At 39.1% G+C, this 23,679-nt stretch overlaps 1 protein-coding gene across 6 annotated transcripts; it reads right to left on the reverse strand.

The window, feature by feature from the left end:
* Positions 1-1,719: 1,719 nt before the first annotated feature.
* Positions 1,720-19,600, reverse strand: marco (macrophage receptor with collagenous structure). Of its 6 annotated transcripts, XM_087267012.1 has the most exons (21): positions 19,433-19,600; positions 16,816-16,917; positions 16,428-16,531; positions 15,833-15,920; positions 15,593-15,628; positions 14,401-14,454; positions 13,767-13,865; positions 13,640-13,684; positions 13,262-13,342; positions 12,551-12,613; positions 10,355-10,450; positions 10,229-10,273; positions 10,099-10,152; positions 9,564-9,626; positions 6,651-6,746; positions 6,525-6,569; positions 6,395-6,448; positions 5,732-5,749; positions 5,567-5,623; positions 4,039-4,200; positions 1,720-2,169 (listed from the first exon to the last, which is right to left on the reverse strand). In XM_087267012.1, the coding sequence occupies exons 1-21, from the start codon at positions 19,548-19,550 to the stop codon at positions 2,039-2,041; spliced, it is 1,611 nt and encodes a 536-aa protein (XP_087123138.1). In that variant the 5' UTR covers positions 19,551-19,600; the 3' UTR covers positions 1,720-2,038. The 6 variants fall into 6 exon arrangements, with proteins under 6 accessions (XP_087123138.1, XP_087123140.1, XP_087123139.1 ...); NM_001443516.1 differs by lacking the exon at positions 5,732-5,749 and having other exon boundaries at positions 1,724-2,169; positions 19,433-19,572; XM_087267014.1 differs by lacking the exons at positions 6,525-6,569; positions 6,651-6,746; positions 9,564-9,626; positions 10,099-10,152.
* Positions 19,601-23,679: the final 4,079 nt, after the last annotated feature.

Genomic DNA, 23,679 nt, shown 5'->3' on the forward strand with positions numbered 1-23,679 from the left:
ACGCCTCAGTGTCTCGCGCCACACAGTTTGAAAACCCCTGCACTAAGGTTGGTTATTGTCAGATAAAGGCACAGCTAAAGTAGTTCCGGCAGGTTTTCAGTGCATAACAAATCCATATTCCTCTGCTGAGTGAGTAGAGTTACAACAGTCAGAAATCACAACAGGAGGAGGAGGAGGAGGAGATGTGGAGGACAGTAGTGCTACACACAGGAGACGCTTGAGGAGGACACACACCTGACACACACTCTCACATACAGCATGTGACTTGTTGCGGATTAAACAACACACTTTAGTGCTAAAGCTCCCATGAAGTACTTTGAGCTGTACTTTTTTGATTTGATGTATTGGTTGAATGGTGTTTCTGTGTGGAGTTTGCATGTTCTCCCCATGTTTGCGTGGGTTTCCTCCGGGTGCTCTGGTGTCCCCCACAGTCCAAACACATGCGCTATAGGGGAACTGATAAGCTAAATATGAGTGTGTGTATGGGTGTTTCCCAGTTCTAGGTTGTGGCTGAAAGGGCATCTACTGTGTAAAACATATGCTGAAATAGTTGGCGGTTCATTCCGCTGTGGCAACCCCTAATAAGTAAGGGACTAAGCCGAAGGAAAGCGAATGAAGGAATGATTTGATGTTTGAAGGCGGGGCATATATTAGCTCCTCCTCTTTAAAACCAGCCAATAGCTTGCTGTTTTTCTCACAGCTCTGCCAGAGAGAGTGGTTGAGCTCAAAACATCAAAAGAAAAGCCAATGAGAAGAAGAGGGCGGGGCATGTCAGACACTAGAGAGCATTTGATTGGTCAGAAGATTTGATGAGAAACTAATGAGGAGACGACAATAAATAAAAAAACATTGATTCATTTTGGTGACTTTAAACGCTTATATCAGGTTTATATCTTCTAAATGTGAATTTTGGAGCACACTAGATTATAGATATCCCTAAAACTACTGATACTAACATGTTCACAGGACCTTTAATCAGTCCTGAGATGTGTCTTCAGCTTTAAAGAGCACAAAGCAAGAGACGGCCAGTTAAACGAATAAGACCCCTGTTCCCAGCGGACTGGATCTGCTTATGAATGCTGTGGTATCTCTTCCTCTCTCATTATTATTAGCGCCACTAACTGCATCATTTATTTATCGTGTGGCCTCTTACCCCTTCAGAAGACCTGAGTCCCAAACCCGTCCTGCTTTAACCCAGTGTCCCGCAGCTAATGAGGGCCAGACAGACACACGGCAGATCCCTGGAGAAGAGAAACGAAACCAGCGACAGCCTCTGAATGACGATGGCGGATCAGAGTCTGGCACATCCACCATTCAAGACTGCGCTAAAGAGGCTTAAAGTTCCTGTGAAATTAAATTAAGTTGTAAAGGTGTTCGCTTCAGTAGTTTAAAGGATGTCTGTAATCTAGTGCGCTCCAAAACAGTGGCACAATTCACATTTAGAAGATATAAAGCTGATATAGGGCGACGATCAAATGCCCAGCCCAGTGTGTGTGTATAAAAACACTAAACCAGTCTTTTAAGTCTTGTCATGGCATCTATATTTTGTTGCTTTCTGATGATTTGAAGTGGCTCTTATGTTCTCACTTGTAAGTCACTTTGCATGTTAATGTAAATGTAAGTGATTAATACTTTAAGTTCATATATGTCGCCCTTTTAAAAAAGGACAATGGGAGAAATGTGACAGAATGTTGGGTGTACAGAAATCAACAAAAGACCTAAAAATATTTGCCTGTTTATTTTGCTGTGTGTACACATTTAAGCATTAGTCAGAACAGTGTTATAGTTTAATATTAGAGTAATTTGTTGTGGTGCTCATACATTCATAATGTCCACAGGCCCAAAAATGTAATTTTAATACATTTAAAATTGCATATTTTCCACATCACAAGCATAGCATCTGACAAAAGATGTTTTGCTCCAACACATCTGAACACTGGAGACATATGGTCATCCCATGATCTACATCTGTGCATGGAGAACTGACAAACATCAGTGAAATATTGGTTGACTGAAATCCATCAATAGTTCATTATTTTCATGCACAGCTAACTCCCACATCCTCGCCGTGGCCACAGTTGTTGATTCCCATTCCTGCATGTGGACAGTTAAAAATACTGCTCTCGGTTCCAGTGCATCTCAACTCATCCAGCCAGATGCGTCCAGATCCTGCAGAATACACAGCAGATCATCCTTAATGGTCAGTTTACCCCAAAATGTTATATTTTTCACCATTTACTTCTACTTAAAGCAACACTCTATTTGAAGAAGGCTCAATTTACAGCTCTCCTAGAGTTAAACAGTAGAGTTATACTGTTTTTAAATCCATTCAGTGGATCTTTTAGCTTAGCTTAGCATAGATCATTGAATCGGATTAGACCATTAGCATATAGCTCAAAAATGACCAAAGAGTTTTGATTTTTCTATTTAATGCTTGACTCTTCTGGAGTTACATCGTGTACTAAGACTGATGGAAAATGATTAGGCTAGAAACTATACTCTCATTCTGGAGTAATAATCAAGGATCTTTGCAGCACCTGAAAAAACGCCCCAAATAGCTAACAGCGCTGTGCATTATCTTCTTATTTTGAGCGAGATGTTACCCGGATAGCATACGAATGTGGGCCACTTTAGGCAGTTATGCGGCACTGGTGGTCTTTCTTCGGCCCAGACAAAATGAATGTGAGCCTGAAGTGGCCCATCTGTACAATGGCAAAGAGGGGGCAAAGGTTTAAATTCATTTATGGGACATTTAAGGCAAAGATTTGGCACCTATGGCAAAATGTCATCTGAAAGTAAGCCTAATGTGGCCCATTTGGAAAATAATAAATTTGGCCCAAATGACAGAGAAAAAATTTGGGCCACAAATGGCAAAATATTGTAATTTATGGGTAATATGGATGTAAACCTAAAGTGGCTCACATATGTAGGTGCAAATGTGGCCCAGTTATCTTAAGACATATGTGGGCCACTTTTAGTGAATATTCGGCACTGTGAGCTCTGGTTAACGCAGCTGTTAGCCTATAGTGGCCCAGAGAAGATATGGAAAATATGGCCCAGCTATCCTAAAACATATGTGGGCAACATAGACTAAAGTCACCATCATGGAGAAAAGTGTTTGCTTTAGTTGGCCTCATAGCCCTGAACCTCTTTATATACATTTTCTTTTGGGCCGCTGTAACTTTTAAGAATTTTGCTTGAAAAGTTTATTCAATACAGCAAACAAAATGAAGTAAGGCACAATCTGTGATTAAATAATATAGTTCACTGATGTTTACCAATGTTTAATTCATTATTAGACATAATAGGCCAGATCTGGGCCAGAATAAAAGCAAACTGTGGCCCAGAGAAGGGTCAGTTGTGGTTCATTTGGCTGATATGTGGTATTGCAATGGCTTATTTGTGGCCCAGATTTGACAAATAGGAGCAGACCGCCTTAGAGCCATCATTCCATGTGGTATGTGGTCCAGATGTAAGTGTCTGGTGTGGGCCAGATCTGGGCCAGAATAAAAGCAAACTGTGGCCCAGAATAGGGTCAGTTCTGGCAAACAGGAACGGACCGCCCAAGTGCCATCATTCCATGCGGTATGTGGGCCGGATGTAAGTGTCTGGTGTGGGCCGAGTTTGAGCCACATGAATTTTGCTAGCTGGGTAATGTCACAGCACATCATTCCGACTAATTACCTGTAATGTTACAACCCCTCTTTCCGGAAAATAGACAGAACGAATTTACCGTTTTTTTTTTTTTCAATAAGGACCTGTTCACACATACAGACCTCCGGAAAAGTGCCGGAAAGGGGCTAATGGCTGCTTTTTTCACCAGAATTCTTTAAAATATATTCTTTTGTTCAACAGAAGAAAGAAAATCATACAGTGGAGATGAGGAAATGATGACAGAACTAACATTTCCCTCTTCACATCATCCGATGTGAATTAACATTAACATTTTTGGATGAACTGTCCCTTCATAGCGTGCTAAAAACCATAGCCTTTACTAACCCCCATACCATGAACTTAATCCATAGACAAAGACGTCACCTGAACCGTCAGTGTAGACCTGTGTGGATCTCTGGAAGCCCAGCATTCTACACACCACCAGCGCATCCAAATTATCGAAGCTGTCGTCACACACCGTCCCCCAGACGTTCTGATAAAACACCTCCACTCTTCCACGGGTGGAGCTTCCCACGAGACGGACCACTGATGAAGAAAAACAAACGCACATGAGGGTAAACTGATGCTAAAGTGCAGGTCAGCAGCTGTGTTTCAGTACAAAGGTGCGAATTAGACTGATGTGCAAAACTGGAACATGCAGCCTGATCTCACGAGGAAACGTATTTTACGTTTTGTCAGTTTTGTGGCTAATTCGTACAAGTTCAGTTGTATGAAAATGTACGATTTTAAAAAAGGAGGCGTGGCACCCAACCCCACCCCTAACCCCAACCGTCATTGGGGAATAAGCAAATCGTACTAAATTGTACGAATTAGATTGTACGAATTCATACAAATTAGCCACTAAATCAAAAAGTTTCCAATTGCCGTGAGATTGTGTTGGAATATGGCATAAAACACTTGAAAAAAGCAGCGTTTCTGTCTAATGAGAAAAATAAGAGAACAGAATCATCGCTTCCTGCTAAACAAATTCCTGCACAAATATTGCTGAGAGAATTGGTTGGGATTAGTGTCTGTGCTGTTTGTTATCCTCTAATAAATGTGTGTCAGAAGACGAAGATGATATGCAGTGAATGTGGTGGCTTTTGGAGGCAAGAGACAGGAACACAGACAGATGCTCAAGACAGTTCTGGAGAGAATACTAATAGAAGAAAAATACTACTGAAGCACTGTGATGGCGGGCTGACGGAGGACTGAGGCCTTTACAATCAGCACAACATTTCAGATCTACAACAATGGAAAGCTGGAAACATGGAGAGCTGCAGAGCAACATTAATGACGCAAACAGCCTCACACACACATTTACATCTGTGAAAGCATCTGTCTAAAACTCAATCATATTGATGCACATGTGCAGAGTTTATTCACTAAATGTCTTTACATCTTAGTTTATGCACATTTTTTCTTATTTAATAAAAAGTTGACCTTGTCTGTTGACCGAATAGACGCTCAATCCAAAATTTTCATCAGTAATTTTAGCACATTCAATAGTAAATTTGATGTTGTGTTAATCGTATTGACTCTCTGCCTCTGAAACTTTAATTTTTCATTAAAAAAAAAATCTAAATCGGTTTGATTTATTTATTTATTTTCTTTTTTGTCGCATCCGAAAAGATGTTTTGAGAGCTGTTTTGACATTTCAGGACCACCATACAAGTGGTAGGCAAAATGGTGTCGGAGAAACTAATCCACTTGGTCTCGTAATGATGAGCAAAATATGAAATATAAAGACACGGCATACAAAGACCGATTGCAGAACAACTATTTAACAATTAATTATTTAATACGCATCAGTCTCAGTGTGCAAGGTTTATGTGCATGAAACATTTTTTCCGATTTGAATTTGATTCATATGAACATTTCAGACTTGGTATTTAGTATTTATGCAAATTACCTTGCGATCCCCCACTCGCACCCTTGGCTCCTGCATCACCTTTCTCCCCCTTTGGACCTGTTTAAATCATACATTTATACACAATCACTTCACTCACAAATTGGGTTAATAAACAAATACTCTACATAGATATTGTTGATATGCTAAAGATGTGCTGAGACATACCTTGATCTCCCTTTTGCCCTAAGAGATTTCAAATAAAATGAAAGAAAGAAAGTTAAGGAACAGACAGAGATGGTCAACTCTTTCTTAGTAGGGTTTCACTAGCAGTCCACAATACATGCATTGTCACTTCCAGGTGGTTTATAACAGTATTGTGTATATCTTTTCAATTGTTTTTCAGGCAGAATGTGGTGATTACACTGTAAATCGCTTTACTTAGAGTGTTTTTTTTTCTTTATAGACTAAATATCTAGAATAAAATTCTTAAATTGAGAAGCATTTCCTAGACAAGTAAAAGCTGTCTTGTTTTCTGAAGTTCTGAGCTTTTCCGTAAGACAAGAAAGGGTAGTGCGGTAAGTAAAATAACCTTGTTTTAGGTTTGACATATGATTATTGTACTAGCCCATTGGCAGATTATTTTTTCTGAAATCAAAAATGCTTCTTGATCTAGGATTTCGACATATCTGGAATATAAGCCAAACAAGAAAGAGGGAAGAATAGCAATGATCCAATAGCCGTCTCCAGTATGGGGTAGAATGATATAAATGAGAGCTATTTTAAAGGACATATTAATAACGGTTTTAAAAATTAATAATTTTTTTATTAAAATCAAGATAGTGTCATTTGTAGTCTCTTGTCATTAATAAACGTTATGAATAAACTCACCTGATAGACCTCGATCACCCTTTTCTCCATTCGCACCTCGAGCTCCTGGGACACCTGCATACAGCATTGAATTATGGTTGTGTTGTGTACAAACCCAGTGTTTACCATCTGCCTACTGCTTTCTCTTTACCTGGCAAGCCTTGACTTCCCTTTTGCCCCTGTTGTCCTGTGAGTCCTGAAAACAATTATATGTCCAAGGTTATTAACAACACAGGTCACTTTTGTGGTCATGTATTTTTCAACACTCATCCTTTACCTCGAAGGCCAACTCCAGTGTCTCCCTTTGGTCCAGGTGAGCCTTTTCCTCCAGGTATTCCTTGCAATCCGCGAGCCCCCGATGAACCTTGAGGTCCTAAAAGAACAACAACCAAAGTTAAAGGGATAGTTTACCCAAAATTAATAATGACTAACCATTAATTCTCCCTCAAGTGGCCCCAAGTTACATTTTTCTGTTGGACACTAAAGTTATTTATGTTAGAAGCATGGAAGTCACCGCGTTACATGATGTGACAATGCAAAATGTCATACCAAGAAGATTTATATAGCCTGGGCAGGTCATACAGCTTCAACTTCAACTTTGTCGAAACAAGTATCCAGGCATGCAGGGAGTATGACAACAAGGTGCACCGTCTTGTTCCCCTTTTGGAACCATGGTTACAGTCGTAACCTGAGATGATCACGCTGCGTCAGATATCGACATTATGGAAACGCAATCTCAACAACGCAATACTGACAAGTGCCAGGTGCTTCAAGACACTAAAGTGTTAGACCCTGGAAAAGTATGTATAAGCAGAAGGTGTGAGGGGTAGATTTTCCCACTGAGTGGCATACATCGGCAAGGATGTTTCAGATACTAAGGCTTTGCAAGCCGCCATAATCGTGTTGATTGGGTCCAGACAGCCAAGGGCAGGGATGAAACTGGGCTTTTTATGCAAGTGAGATAGCATCTACTATCTACCTGCTTAAAGCTTGCTTGAACACAGAGGAAGCACAAAGAGGGTTTTTGCATAAAGCGAGCTGAACAACTGTTCTGATCTACGCCACAGGGCAGCTCCAAAGCCAGAGCCTGCTCGGGTTTCATTATGGTATAAAACATGCAATTGAATTGAGGTGGTCAAAATTTAAACTGAATTCTGAAAACTGTAAACTGAAGAAGGTGAACTGAAATCCCATTGTGGGACGTTCTGCATATCCCATTGTGGGACGTTCTGCAGATCCCATTGTGGGACATTCTGCATATCCCATTGTAGGACGTTCTGCAGATCCCATTGTGGGACATTCTGCATATCCCATTGTAGGACATTCTGCATATCCCATTGTAGGACGTTCTGCAGATCCCATTGTGGGAAGGTCTGCAGATCTCATTGTGGGACGTTTTCTTCCAAGCTATCAGAAAATTCTCAAAAGGAACCAATCACTCAAGACTGGCTTCTTGTAGCTCATTCGAGAATCTGAAACAGGTGATCAGTAGGAGACCACCGAATTAACTGCTCTTGGACCCTCCATAGAGGGGGTAAGCCCTCTTATGCCACAGCCCTTGGGGTGAGGGGGTTGAATTGCCAGGGGCGCTAAGGTGCTAAGGCACCAGAGGTGGCAGGGTTGGAAGTATGAGGGCACTGGAAAGGGGCAGGTGCTACACATGCTAGTTGGTGCTGCTCTTCATCAGGGAGGTGGCCGAAACTTCTTTAGGGGACCCAGTCACTTGAAACTGACCTCTGGATTTTACTGAGTAGCTAATTTATGTACCTAAAGCAGATGATTGGCTGGAAACCACCAAATGAACTGCTCTTGAACCCCCTGTAGAGGGGCGAGCCCTCCAGTGCCACAGGGTTGGCAGTACAGCCCTCTGAGGGCACTAGGGAGGGGTAGGTGCTACACACACTTATTGACGCTGCCCTTCACCAGAGGGGACTGCCCTCCTGATCTCTTCTAGTCCCTTCTTTATAAACACAATGGTCATCGGACCACTGTAGGTCATCGGCTCAGAGCGCTGTTTCTCTGGAACCCATATTTTTAGGGGGAAGGCGGGTGGCAATGCACTTTTCCTGCACCGCTTGGTGCTTATGTGAGGAGCTGCTTGTTGGCTGGGGCTGCTCACCCTAACAGCCCCAGATGACTTAGACAGAGGTAGAAAGAAGTGGCTGCTTTAATAAATCAGCGAAATGAACACTGAGTTGCAAAAAAGCCTGGCTGCCGAAATCAGAGCATCTAGAAAGGTTTTCTCATCTTAGATTTTGGCACAACTGTATTTCCACAATCATGCTAGCTGCATACAGTTTTTCAAATTGGAGATAATGCATAATTCGACATAACGTCTGGGCTGAATAGGGCTTATTCATGCCCTACCAATTTCCCATTTGATGTGTTTACTTGCAGCAACTAGAGCAAAAACCCTCATCAGCTCCCAATATCTGGGAGATTAAGGTGGCAGATCCCCATCTCCAAACAGATGCTCATTTTATTCTCTCTCTTCAGAGGAGGATTGGTGAAGATTCTGCCTTCTCTCACAGACCGTAGTCGCAGATATGGCAGATAAGGGAAGAGGAAGAGCTCTCAGACCCAGCTCTGACCACTCTGCTAAATCCATTCACAATCCTCACAACATGTGGTGATGCTCCTCCTCAGAGTGAGCGCGACTTGAGCTGCGAGTGATGAGAGCCGCAGGGTTTTTCTTGGAAAATGGAGAAAAAGAGTGTCACCCAAATGTTTGTAAAGACTAAATAAGTTAAAGCTGAATGGCATGTCCAGGCTATATAAGTCTTCCTGGTATGACATTACTCGTCGCCACTCCATGTCACGTACTTCAGGACAACACCAATTGTTCCTAAAGGGTTAACTGACGCAGTCGTGATCAATTCAGCTAACATGGTGGAAGACATTGTAAAGCAGATGTTTTGGATGCTGTCCGTTTTCAATTGATTTAGTGTGGATGATTAAAAGAATCGAAAATAGTGTGGATATGAAGGGTTTTTAGATGAAAACCCAATTCTATCTGGATTACAGTAGACGTTGGCTTGGATAAACCAAAGCAAACCAGATTCCGATAGTTATACGTTTGGTTATGCTCATAGTCCTATGATGGTTGTGTCACATGTGCAGATGAAATATGATCAGGTTCATGTTGGCAAGTGTCTGGTGTTGTATTGTTTCTGTGTTTTGGCTTTCTTACCTGTAGGACCTGGTTGTCCCTGGTCTCCACGCTCACCTTTGAGACCCGGGTCTCCTTTTACCCCTGATGAAGACACATTTAAATTAAATTGTGTGTAAGGGATGTGTGCAGGAAAGAAAATCAATTCACGACATCAAATTTAAAATGACATCTGCAACAGTATTCGTGTATATTCCTTAAATATTCCTTAAAAACAAACTTCACAGGTCCTCTGCACTAGCAACATGACTGAAAATGATAAACGTGTGCATCTGCACATTTACTGAATAAACAGTGCACTGTTACACAAACAGATGAGACTAATCTGTAGTCAAGTGCTAAACATTCTTCCTAAGCATTCCTAGAGTAGTGTTTTCTTTCGCTGTGCATGTAGGACTGGAGAGATTGTTCCACCAGCGAGGAACAGTGAAGGAAAAGGTTCTGGAAAATGATTTTGAGCCTCTTGTGATGGTATTAATTAATTATCTTTCCATCAAAACTAAGATAGTGTCATTTGTAGTCTCTTGTCATTAATAAACGTTATGAATAAACTCACCTGATAGACCTCGATCACCCTTTTCTCCATTCGCACCTCGAGCTCCTGGGACACCTGCATACATCATTGAATTATGGTTGTGTTGTGTACAAACCCAGTGTTTACCATCTGCCTACTGCTTTCATTTTACCTGGCACTCCTTGACTTCCCTTTTGCCCCTGTTGTCCTGTGGGTCCTGAAAACAATTATATGTCCAAGGTTATCAACAGCACAGGTCACTTTTGTGCTCATGTATTTTTCAACACTCATCCATTACCTTGAAGGCCAACTCCAGTGTCTCCCTTAGGTCCAGGTGAGCCTTTTTCTCCAGGTATTCCTTGCAATCCGCGAGCCCCCGATGAACCTTGAGGCCCTAAAAGACCAACAACCATTATTTAAAGGGATAATTCCTTCAAAATTACTAACTATTTACTCTTCCTCAAGTGCTACCTTTTTTTTCTGCTGAATGCTATTTATGTTAGAAGCATGTAACCAGGATAAACTAATATTATGGAAGTCTGGTTACAGGTTTTCAGCCATTATGAAAAATATCTACGTTTGTGTTCAGAAGAGATGAAGGAAACTCAAATAGGGTTTGAACAAGTGAGAGTAAATAATGACTGAATTTTTCAGCTTGAGGAATTGTGAAACTTCATGGATCCTGAAAGGGTCTGCTTGAAAACAAAGTCATATTTACAAGGTGCCGACATGTCCTGACATTTTATCCTAGACATGAGAATATGTTACGAACACTGTATTTGATTGGTTTGGGGTTAGACTTTGGGATTGGATCCATAATAAAATTTATACTGTCTGCACAATCAGATAGGTGGCATATTTCGTCATCATAATGTGCTGCCTATGTTTGAATGTGAGGTAGGAAAATCTGACGGTGTCCGACAAATCAACCGAGAGCAGTAAACTTTTTAAAATTCGACTACACTCTGTTGTGCAGACATTTCTGGATAACAGATTATCACATGGGTAAATGAATGAGCTTTATTGCGATATCAATTGGTTTAGACGAAAACACCATTTTCAATTTTATCCAGATTACTGTAGACTTAATGCTGGTTTAAACTTCTGCGCTGAGTGATTGGCGTGACCCATGGCGCATACCTTGCATGTAATCATGCATTTATTCTTCAGCTCGCATTTTGTGTTGCTCTGCAATATCACTTCCAAAATGCTAGCCAGTGATGTCTTTATGTTCCTCTGTGTTGAGTTTTTTGCGGATATTTTGTCTTTTCTGAATGCTACACTAATATACAAGTATAGCTCAAACTCTCAAGTTCAAAGGCGGGAAATAGCAGACATGCAACAACTGTAATCATGAGGTAAACACAAAACAAAAGCTTCCATCTGGAGCTTTGTATACATCTGGAGCCCAACAAGTTTGCGCATTTCTTGGTCCCACCCACACTCGTCACAGCTACCAAGCCGACCAATCACAGAGCTTGCGCTACATGTCGTTACATTTGTAGTTGCATTTTTTGAAAGGTGCACGTCAGCCAAGGGATATATCATGTTACCATAACGATATAATGTGGTAAACACCCAAAAACAACATTAACGTAATTGACCTTATTCTTCAATGCGGAAGTGCGCTCGTTTTTGCGATTGTTTTAGAACTTCCGATTCAGTTGTAGGAGAAATGACTAGGAATAATGAACAGCAAAAAAACGGTCAAACTACTCGCTCTACAAACAAGTGTTTGCATGACTGTACAGACCAAGTAGAATAATATAATGAGCAAATATCAGTTTGCAACATCCAGCAGCAGAACAGGCAGTTTTTAATGTCTAAAGAAGTGAATGAAACTGGAAGTCTCGAGCCAACAATGTTCAAATGGTTGCGCCCGCTCATTCATGAAGACTAAGGTAAATAGCAGACACTGTATAAAGCTCATTCCCACTCACTAGACTTTACTGACAGGGTATTCGAGTATCAGAGAGTGTCTGATGTGAAAGTATGTTGTGGGGCTGCTATACAGGAGTTATTATGAAGGATTATATAGATACCGAAATTTTGCGGTTTTTATCTTAGCGATTTTTTTTTAAAGCGTGACGGTAAAACATGAATGCAGTTATGAATATATTAAAACGTGCTTTGTTGTGCAGCTCCTGACTTTAGTGTGCAGCCATGCTTCAGTTCCTTCAGTTTCTTACCCCTTGGTTTCAAGTGTGGTTCTAAAAAATCATGGGGTTTCCAGCGCTTCCCCTTAGCCCTATGCCTTCAAACTAAGGAGAATTGGGACACCCCCACTCCTTCACGTGAATGCACAAAATAAAGGGATTGGACATAAATCAGTCTTTAGATAGACCAAAGCAAATTAGATTTGATGTCAATGGTTGTACGTTTGGTTATGCTCATAGTCTTATGATGGTTGTGTCACATGTGCAGATGAAATATGATCAGGTTCATGTTGGCAAGTGTCTGGTGTTGTATTGTTTCGGTGTTTTGGCTTTCTTACCTGTAGGACCTGGTGGTCCCTGGTCTCCACGCTCACCTTTGAGACCCGGGTCTCCTTTTACCCCTGATAAAGACACATTTACATTTTTAATTTTAAAAACGTTCATTAATATATACAAACTTTACAGATCCTCTGCACTGACAACATGACTGAAAATGATAATCGTGTGCACTCTGATCTGCTCATTTAGTTTTAATGAAAAAACAGTGCACTGTTTTACAAACAAATACCAAAAATAGACGAGACCAAACTGTAGTCAAATAATAAAACATTTTTCTAAGCATTCTCAGAGAGGTTTTGCTGTTCATGTGGGACTGGAGAGATTGGTCCACCAGTAAGGAACAGTGAATGAAAAGGTTCTGGAAAGTGGTTGTGGTCCTCTCGGGATGGTATCAATGGTACTGAAGGCTTCTAGGGGAATGTAGACTAGAAGATGCAGTAATTATTAAAACTACCTTTTTGATTTGTGTTGTTTACAGGTAATTGAAAGTTACGTTTTTACTGATAAGGAATCTTATAACGTCATAAACATTTGGGTTAAATAGCTACCATGCATTTACTTGTAATACCCTAACAACAACCTACCAATGCCCTCGAAATCATCCAATTGGCTATCAATTCTTATTTCTTGCTATTTTTATTAGTATCAAGTATTATCTCCTCTTGAGAAGCAAATGAAGCAGTTGGTTCAGATTTTTTAACTAAAAGTACCTTGGCTTCCACTGGGCCCTGGCATCCCCTGAGGACCAGTCCTGCCATCTTGACCTGGACTACCATCATTGCCTGGTAAACCTGTGTGCACAGAGAAAACACCACAACATCTTAAAACTCTTACAGCATGGAGAAAAATGTACAACACATATTTTTGCTTATTTTATTTAGAAGTAAATTATTAAGATGGCATTTAACACGGTGATTTAATAAGAGTACCACAACTTTCGGGTTGATGTCACTCGAGTGTCTGGAAGAGTCATATTGATCATCTATCTGATTACCCATCATGTTCCATCATGTCTCTTTGATTAAATACAGATTTTCAAAAGTTGTGGTATTCTTTTTGAATCACCCTGTACAATAATACATCAGTACCTTGTAATCCTCTCTCTCCTGAATCTCCCTTCCTCCCAGGAGCACCTGGAGACCAAAGTCAGTCAGGATGAGTTATAGATGATGTTCAGATGGGTTAACGGTTGTGTAAAAGTGGAAATGTGATTACCAGGTATACCCGGGAAGCCAACCATCCCTCTTTCCCCTTTTATACCAGGATCTCCTGTCTGTCCTTTTTGACCCGGAGCTCCAGGTTCTCCCACCCTACCTGATAGCAGGAGACAAGTGATTTTATTTAAAGGCACAGTATGTAGTTTTCTCCACTAGAGGGCGTGCATTCACAACAAACAAAGGCGTATTTTGTTGACCGTGAGTGTGGAATCATGGGAGTTGTGGTCTTTATCGTCCTCCTGCAGAACCCATGTTGATGATGAGTAAAGTCTTTAACGCTTATTATCATGGTAGTATGAACAAAGTAAAGCTTAGAAGTGAGAGAAACTAAAATAAAGCAGCAGAGCTTTTATTATGCCACAGTCCAGCGCTTCCGGTTCTTCAGCTCGTGATCAGAGGAAGCAGTGCTGTTTCATCAGACTGAACACAGTTTAGGCTTCTGTTGTAATTCTGCTTTGTGCTGTCCAATAAAATACACAACATAGTAAAACCTCACTGCTGTTTCACTGGTACTAGAAAACCACACTGAAAATACAGGCTCTGTGGCGACATTAGCATGAACACACACTCTCACTAGTCTCACTAGTTAAAACTGACTCTTACAAACATTTGATCTTCAAATACACACTCACCTGGTGAGCCTGGAATTCCTTTCTGTCCCGGGAACCCTGGAATTCCATTAGAACCTGATACACAACACAACAGGCGTATAAACACACTGACATTTACAACACTTCATTAATGAACACACCAGCGTGCTGTAGGGTTTACCATAGTGAACTGATAAACTGATATAAACACTGTAGTGTAATTTACTTTTACTACAGTAAACTGGTGTATAGTAGTAAAGTATTGTAGTTTACCCTAGAGTTGTAGAAAACTACAATATTTGGTCATTTGTTTATATTACTGTAGGTGTTGTGTTACCATAGCAACTATAGAATCCATACAACAGATCAATTACAATAGTTGTTACCATAGCAACTGTAAACACCACAACCGATTAGTTATAATAGTTGTTGTTACCATAGCAACTGTAGAATCACAACAACAGACTAATTACTGTAGTTGTTGTGTTACCATAGCAACTGTAGAATCACAACAACAGATAATTTACTGTAGTTGTTGTGTTGCCATAGCAACTGTAGAATCACAACAACAGACTAATTACTGTAGTTGTTGTGTTACCATAGCAACTGTAGAATCACCACAACAGATTAATTACTGTAGTTGTTGTGTTACCATAGCAACTGTAGAATCACCACAACAGATTAATTACTGTAGTTGTTGTGTTGCCATAGCAACTATAGAATCACAACAACACATAATTTACTGTAGTTGTTGTGTTTCCATAGCAACTGTAAACACCATAACATTAATTACAATAGTTGTTTCCATAGCAACTATAAAATCACCACAACAGATTAATTACTGTAGCTGTTGTGTTACTATAGCAACTGTAGAATTACATCAAACAGATTAATTAGCTGTCCAAATTTTAATTGAAGATCTTAAAGGTATATCTTTGTAGATAACTTGATTGAAAGTCAACCAACCAGCTTTGCTCATTTAAAATCTGTCTGACATTGTGAGTATTAATAACCAAACTGCATATTTTTACTATCTGCCATGTTATTTTTGTATACTAAATGTTTACAAAATAGGGATCTTCTGGACAAACAATTTTGGGAATCACTGGATTAGATGATAATTGTTTGCATCCATCCCATTCATGGAGGTTTTAGAAAGACCATCGGAAACAAGGTTTGCACAATATTTTCAAGGCTTAAATCTTCATATAGTGTAGATTGAAAGCACAGTTACCTGGTGGTCCAGGTGGTCCAGGCGGGCAAACGATGGCTATAAAATGAAATGAAAGTTGTTGAAAGTCAACACTGGTGAATGAAGATGAAATGCTTTTAAGAGATCAAGTTATTTGCTTTACAGTTAGCAAGTAACACTTTACAATGAGCTTCCATTAGTTAATGCATGTCTTTTTCAAATTATTCTCAACATGATGTTAATAAATGACCGTCTGACAAGCAATGTAGGAATAATAACAACCTTTTTCTGCAGTAGCATTGAGTTGGTTAATTTGAGTCCTAAGGTGTTCTAATGTTCCATCAGTTCCACATAGATCAGTAAAGCATTCCTGCAAAACAAACACACACACACACACACGCACGCACACACACCACATTCAAAACATGCCTTTTTCTAAAGGGTTAAATTTGTGGCTATTTTGTGTGCAAATGATCATGTTTTGAGCATGCTAAATGGCTTGTTGCATGCATGTTAACAATTCTGCATTCAAAGATTATGTTTCGAGTGCACTAAATGACTTGTTGCATGTGTGTTATCAATTCTGTGCACAAAATGTCTTGTTTTGAGCATGAAAAACAGCTTATTGCGTTCGCATGAACAATTCTGTGTAAAGGATCATGTTTTGAGTGTACAAAATGCCTTGTTGCATACTTATATGTGAGTATCAGATAACATTAGTGTGTGTGTGTGTGTGTGTGTGTGTGTGTGTGTGTGTGTGTGTGTGTGTTTGTGTGTGTGTGTGTGTGTGTGTGTGTGTGTGTGTGTGTGTGTGTGTGTGTGTGTGTGTGTGTGTGTGCGTGTGCGCGTGTGCGTGTGCGTGTGCGTGCGCATGTACCACTTCGTTTTTGGAGCTGCCCAACTGGAAGCTGGAAGCAGACGTGAGTTCATGGTTTTGAGCTGATGTACAGTGTGTGTGAACCCAAGCCTCCAGTGTAAAGACTACAGACAGAACACACACACACACACACACAGACAGAGAAAGGGAACAAGTTTAATTGTATACAACAGAAAATCTGTTAGATTGCCGGTGTGGTCACATTATTACACTAATTTTTTCCTGAAAGCAAGAGTAAATGTTTTGCTTGTCTCAAAAATGCTTTTTGGTTAAGGAAATTTAAGATTTTTGGACTAGAAACAAGAAAACTGTTAGTATATGAAGCTTTTTGTTTGCAGTTTTGGTCTGATTTTGTTCTTAATGTTGGTTTATTTGTGTTGTGTTTCACCTTTATAAGCCAGAAATGAATTGAGTCCAATCAGCAGCAGGAAAAGCAGAATGAGGACAGGAACACAGTGACGTTTGCTCGCTGATTTCATAGTTTTGGGCTCTGTAAAACACACACACACACACACACACACACACACACACACACACACACACACACACACACACACACACACACACACACACACAACATAAATGAGTTCTCAGCACAGATCTCTCTTTTAAATCCATATGTTCTGTAGGATGCTTTGCAATAGTTTATACAATATATTATACCGTACTGTATTTACAATATGACATGCAGTCATTTATTTGGTCCACTATTGGCTTGTTTCCTCTGAGTGATACAGTATTGAAACTGAGGCTCAGTGGTCATTTACGCACCTGTCTCAGACTGGACTCCTGGAGGGCCGCAGCTCTGCAGTTTTGCTCCAATTCTAATCAAACACAGCTGATGTCACGAATCAAGCTGTTCAAGACTCTATTGAACAACTCCACTATTAAAGCCTGGTTTAATAGTATTATTATAGTATTATTAATAGTCTATCGACACGTCCACTAGAATGAGTGCGCATGGCGAATGTGACGTCATCGTGGAGTTTGCGGAGGTTCGCTTTGGGTGCGTGCGACATGATTATTTTTTTTGAGAGCCGAGCGAACAGTGCGCTGCGTTCCATTTGAGTTGAATGTGAATCACTTTGAAGAGATTTTGTCTGAATCAGGTACGACTGTACACACATCTTTATAATCCATGATCACAGAGATAACCAGATGATCAATAATTCCTGGCTAGAAATTGCAACAGCTGTGAGAAAGGAGGAAAGTTTTTGTTAAAGTGTCTGGAAAAACCTGAGGGATGAGTTTATTAAAGATAAAAGAGGCCATGGCAAGAGTGGAGACACAGGTACACCATTACAGAATATGTTTTTCCACCAGTCAGGTTTAACGCTGATGTAAACAATTTAATAGTTACAAAACTATAATTAAGGAACTAAATAATTTCTTTGATAACTGGAAAGGTATTTGACCCTATTGATTTACAATATACTGATGGCCTTTTTCTAGGCTTTATTGGTGATAATGTTCAGGAGTGTGAACCATCATTGCCTTTTTAGCTTATAATTAGAGACAGAAACTAGCCTGCCAGTGCTGTGTGAAGTTGTGTTGTGGAGTGGGCTAAATCTATAAAAACGTCAGTATATAAGTGCACTTTTTTTGCTTTTATTCTTGCCATAATAAAGAATATATTTGTAGAGCAACTCATGTTCTGTAGTCATTCATATTTAAATAAATTGAATAGGTAAAACTGTCTGAGACATGTACAAAAGCAAGTGATGCATCAAAGTTTGATAAAAAAAATATCTTGAATGGTTATAAAATCTTTATAATTGTTAAAATAACTAGTTTAAAAATATTGAATGATATTAATGATATGATAAATCCTGCTTAACTGAGCAGAGGAATTCAGTTTGAGATCTATGCATTAAAGGGAACCTATTATACCCATTTTTACAAGATTACAACATTTTATAACTAAAAAAAATAACTTTGAAACCAGGTTATGTTCATAAAATAAGTTAAAGTAAAATAAAAACATGTTGTCATGACTTTTTATTCTATAATAGTTTTACAATGTTTGTTTTACATACATAAGAATATCTGTACATTAGCAGTTTTCCATGTTTTTATTTACCCCTATTTCATTTTGCTTTTGAATGTCATTATGGGATCTTGATCTTTCTTCCTATAAATTTAAACCTTAAAAATTTCTAAAAAGTGACTTTTATTGACATTACTAATAGTGTGCAGTGCTGTATTGTCTGTGTTGGTGTTGTATATTACGCTACAGAAATCTTGTTATCAACTGCAGCACAGTTTCTGTTATTTTACACACTTATTCCTCTAGATATTATTCCTTATACATTATATTATTGCAAATGGCTGAAATGGCAATAAGAGTCACCTTGTTCAACTGTAGAGTTGAATATTATACATCAGAAGTGGACAGAGGAGAGATCAACATCCCATAATGCAGTTCACCACCACAAATAAACACAAAAGACTTATGATCAGATGTTTTGAACTGTATATTATTCGCCCTCCTGAATATTTGTTCCCCAATTTCTGTTTAACGGAGAGATTTTTTCTGCACATAATAACTCATCTCTTATAACTGATTTCTTTTCTCTTTGTCAGGATGACAGCACATAATATTAGATATTCTTCAAGACAATAGTGTTCAGCTTACAGTGACATGTAAAGGCTTCACTAGGGTAATTAGGGTAAAGTTAGGGTAATTAGGCAAGTCATTGTATAACAGTGGTTTATTCTGGAGACAATCCAACACTAATATTGCTGAAGGGGCCAATAATATTGAGCTTAACATGACTTTAAAACAATTCAAAACTGCTTTTATTCTAGCCCAAATAAAACAAATAAGACTTTCTCCAGAAGAACAAATATTAGAGGAAACACTGTGAGAAATTCCTGAATCTGTTCAACATCATCTAGGAAAAATGTAATGAATAACATCCTCAGGAGGGCGAGTAATTCTGACTTCATCTGAAGATGTAACACTGGTAAATGATATATGACGTGTGTGTGTTTCCTGCACTCACCGCTGTGCTGGAAGTCGTATCGCTCGGCCTCACAGAGCTTCATGTTGTTGCTATACAGAGGGTTGACCTGGCTGAATATCGAAGCCTTCCCTGGGAAATCGTCCACTTCTGTCTCCATCGGTCAGTCCAGCATGCACACTGACCAGTACACAACCAGGAGCGGCTCTTAAAAACACAACCGCAGAAAACGGGAAAAGTATACGCTGGCTCATCAAAACATCGGTCATCTGACAAGAGGAAGGCCTTCCCAAGAATAAGGAACAAATCTGCAGGTGGAGGAATCAAACGCTTTTGACAGTCAGTTTCATTTCTCAGAGTGCAGAAATAAAGCCTTTCTTATTTACATTTTGCTGTTAACAAAATACTCAGTTTTATTGATGCACAGCAGTCGGAGAGTTACAGTGTCACAAATAAAGAATCACAAGACTCTTCCAATCTACCAGAAGAAAACTACATGAGCTCATGCTTTCTTCCTCTCGGAATTAGACACTACAATCATATATTCTTGCATGAAAACTAATATTTAGGACAAAACACGAATAAAAATACAATAATAATAATAATAATAAATAAAATAACATTATTAATAAAATAAGCATATATTGGGCCATACAGCAATACAGAACAATATATAATTGTCTTGTTTCTAGTCCAAATATCTACAAAATCTTCCATCAAGAAGCAATTTATAGACAAGCAAAAATATAGTGTTGTTTTCAGTAATAATAAGACATGATTAAATTAGTTTCTCCTTAAAACAAGCAAAATAATCTGCCAATCAGGTAAGCTAAATAATCTTGTCAAAGCAAAGCAATATGATTACTTTGCTTACCCCATTGGCAGATTATTTTATACAACAAATTTTTTATTATACGTTAAAAAAAGAGTGCAGATTAAGGACATTATAGTCCAATTAAAGTAAAGGAACCTGGCAGCACAAAACTACAGTATTGAGATCAATTAGTACAGTTGTTGTGTTACCATAGCAACTGTAGAATTACCACAACAGATTAATTGCTATAAGTGTTGTGTTACCATAGCAACCGTAGAATCAGCACAACAGATTAATTGCTATAGTTGTTGTGTTACCATAGCAACTGTAGAATCACCACAATAGGTTAATTAGTATAGTTGTGTTACCATAGCAACTGCAGAATCACTATAACAGAATTACTGTAGTTGTTGTTGTTACCTTAGCGACTGTAGAATCACCACAACAGATTAACTACTGTAGTTGTTGCGTTACCATAGCAACTTTAAATTCACCACAACAGATTAATTACTGTAGTTGTTGTGTTGCCATAGCAACTGTAGAATCACCACAACAGATTAATTACTGTAGTTGTTGTGTTACCATAGCAACTGTAGAATCACCACGACAGATTAATTACTGTAGTTGTTGTGTTACCATAGCAACTGTAGAATCACCACGACAGATCTATTCAGCTGTTATACTGTAGTATCGTTAAAGAAATCTGTAATGTTTGCAATAAATGACTACATTTTCATGTGGGAATCTTCTTCTTTACGATGTGTCCAGAAAGACTGATCATTCTCAAACTGTATTAGTTTGTTTCCTGATGGGAAATGTTGTACATTTGTCATCACACTGGGGCAACACTGAACTCATAGTGTGTGTAAAGTCAGTGTGCGGGATGTTGTTGGTTTGCAATCCTAGAAACTCTGTTTTCACTGTCAAATTTCCCACAAAGAACTTTATTAGAGACCATAATCTGAGAACTACATTAGTATTTTACATTACATTAGTACTAGTATTTATGTCTGTTATGTGTGGGTATGTGGGTAGATGTGTGTGTGTGTGTGTGTGTGTGTGTGCGTGTGTGTGTGTGTGTATTAGTGTGATTGTGTAAGTGAGTGATGTATAAATGAGTGTGTGTTCGTGTGTGTGTGTGTGTGTTTGTGTTGAAGCAGTCAGTGATCAGGCCATCTGCTGGCCTAAAGCCTCTGACCTCAGATCAGCCTAAACCTTCGCTGCCAGAGTGACCTTGTTTACTGTACTCTCTGTTTGTTTGTTTATTTGTTTGTTTGTTGGTTTGATGACCGAACACACAGTTGCTGATGTGTGTGTTTTCACTGATTGATGACCTTGTTTGACCCTGTCAGCATCTGTCAGACAGCAGCGTGTGTGAATATAACACTCTCTCCACACACACACACACACACACACACACACACACTGTAACATACTGTAGGATTTATCAGTTTGCAGTGTGTTTAAAGGAGCATCACTCATTCATTCATCAAGGGTCACCACAGCAGAATGAACCACCAACTATTCCAGCATATGTTTTACGCAGCCCTTCCAGCCGCAAACAAGTACTGGGAGACACCCATACACACTCATTCACACACACACACTGATACACTACGGCCAATTAAGTTCATCAGTTCCCCTATAGCGCATGTGTTTGGACTGTGGGGGAAACTGGAGCACCCGGAGGAAACCCACACCAATACGGGGAGAACATGCAAACTCCACACAGACACGCCAACTGACCCAGCCAGGACTCGAACCAGCGACCTTCTTGCTTTGAGGCCACACTGAGCCATCGTGCTGCCACTAAAAGAGCACCATGTCTATAAATTCTAGTTACATTTTATTCAAGCCATCGTGTCTATAAATTCTGTCAAATACTAAACGATTTTCACTTCAAAACACCATCAAAACACCTTATTAATTTTTCATATCTCGGACAGTTGAGCAATTGTTTATAATAAATATTGAATATAATAAACTGGCTATTTCAGAAACAGTTTTGTTTGTTTCAGTGGTTTATTTGCACATCAGTAAAACATTTTAGATTAATTCAACAACATTCATGAGGCCAATGACATCCTAAAAAACTAAGCATCATGCAATATCTAAATATGAGCTATCCAGGCCTTATTTGTTCATTATTTGCTTTGGATTAGTCAGTAAATATGCCTTTATTAGGTAAATAAGCAGCAGACACCTGGAGGAAATAGTGATTGCGCAGAAGATTAAAAGCTCAGTGGTGTTTAGAGACACGCTCGGCTTTTGTTTCTCCAACAGAAGCCCTTCAGCACTGTCCTTCAGTCCGAGTGTACTCATTTATTAAAACAAAGTGTGCAAAGAACAGTACGGTCAGATCCTCAATGTCATGCAAAAATACTATAGTCATGTATAGTAAGTACTATTGCGTTTTTAACTTTACTAAAGTGTATTATACTGTAAAGTATTTACAGCACATTGTTAATGAATGCTCCAACGTACTGTAGTATTAACTACAGTGAACTTATATAAATACTGTAGCATACTTCAGTTTTTACTACAATAAACTGTGGTGTGACGGAGTATAATATACCCTATAGTTGTAGGGTCATTTGTTTATATTACTATAGTTGTTAAGTTACCATAGCAACTATACAATCGCCATAACATAATCAGATCAATTACTGTAGTTGTCGTGTTACCATAACAACTGTAAAATCGCCACAACAGAATCTGATCAATTGGTGTACTGTCATCATTGTGTTACCATAGCAACTATAGAATGACCACAGCTGAATCTTGTCAGTTATTATACTGTAGTTGTTGTGTTACCATAGTAACAATGGAATCACTACAACAGAATCTGATCGATTACGATACTGTCGTTGTTGTGTTACCATAGCAACTGTAGAATCACCACAACAGAAACTGATCAATTAGTGTACTGTTGTCATTGAGTTACCATAGCAACAATAGAATCACCACAACAGAATCTGATCAGTGTACTGTTGTCATTGTGTTACCATAACAACTGTAAACTCAGTACAACTGATTAATTACTATAGTTGTTGTGTTACTATAGCAACTGTTGAATCACCACAACAAAATCTGGTCAATTAGTGTACTGTCGTTGTCGTGTTGCCATAGCAACTGTAAACTCACTACAACTGATTAAGTATTATAGGTGTGTTACCATAGCAACTGTAGAATCACCACAACAGATTGAGGTACTTTACAGGTATGGTCTAAAAACACTGCAGTGTTTACTATGATTTACTATAGTATTTTTGCATGTTGCTGTGAGTAAAATAGACAGAAGTCAAGTGATTTGACAGAACCCCTCAGGACTTTGTGTGTGAAACTGGTTGTGTTTAATGTGGTGAAACAGTGAATTTCTCTTCCTCGTTGAGCACAGAGGAGGTAAAGTGAGGATGTGTTCAGTAATGACCTTTATTGGTCCATCCATCTGTAATTCTGCTTTCTCAGCACGAAC

This window comes from Danio rerio, chromosome 9, assembly GCF_052040795.2.
Source record: "Danio rerio strain M-AB ecotype USA chromosome 9, GRCz13ab, whole genome shotgun sequence".
Taxonomy (NCBI): domain Eukaryota; kingdom Metazoa; phylum Chordata; class Actinopteri; order Cypriniformes; family Danionidae; genus Danio; species Danio rerio.

Coding starts and splice junctions, on each gene's coding strand:
- marco (XM_087267012.1), bottom strand. CDS start 19,550: ATGGAGACAGAAGTGGACGATTTCCCAGGGAAGGCTTCGATATTCAGC. Junction 13,343..13,639: donor AGGAGAGAGAGGATTACAAG/GTACTGATGTAT, acceptor CTGTGCACACAG/GTTTACCAGGCAATGATGGT. Junction 6,449..6,524: donor GGGAAGTCAAGGCTTGCCAG/GTAAAGAGAAAG, acceptor TGCTGTATGCAG/GTGTCCCAGGAGCTCGAGGT.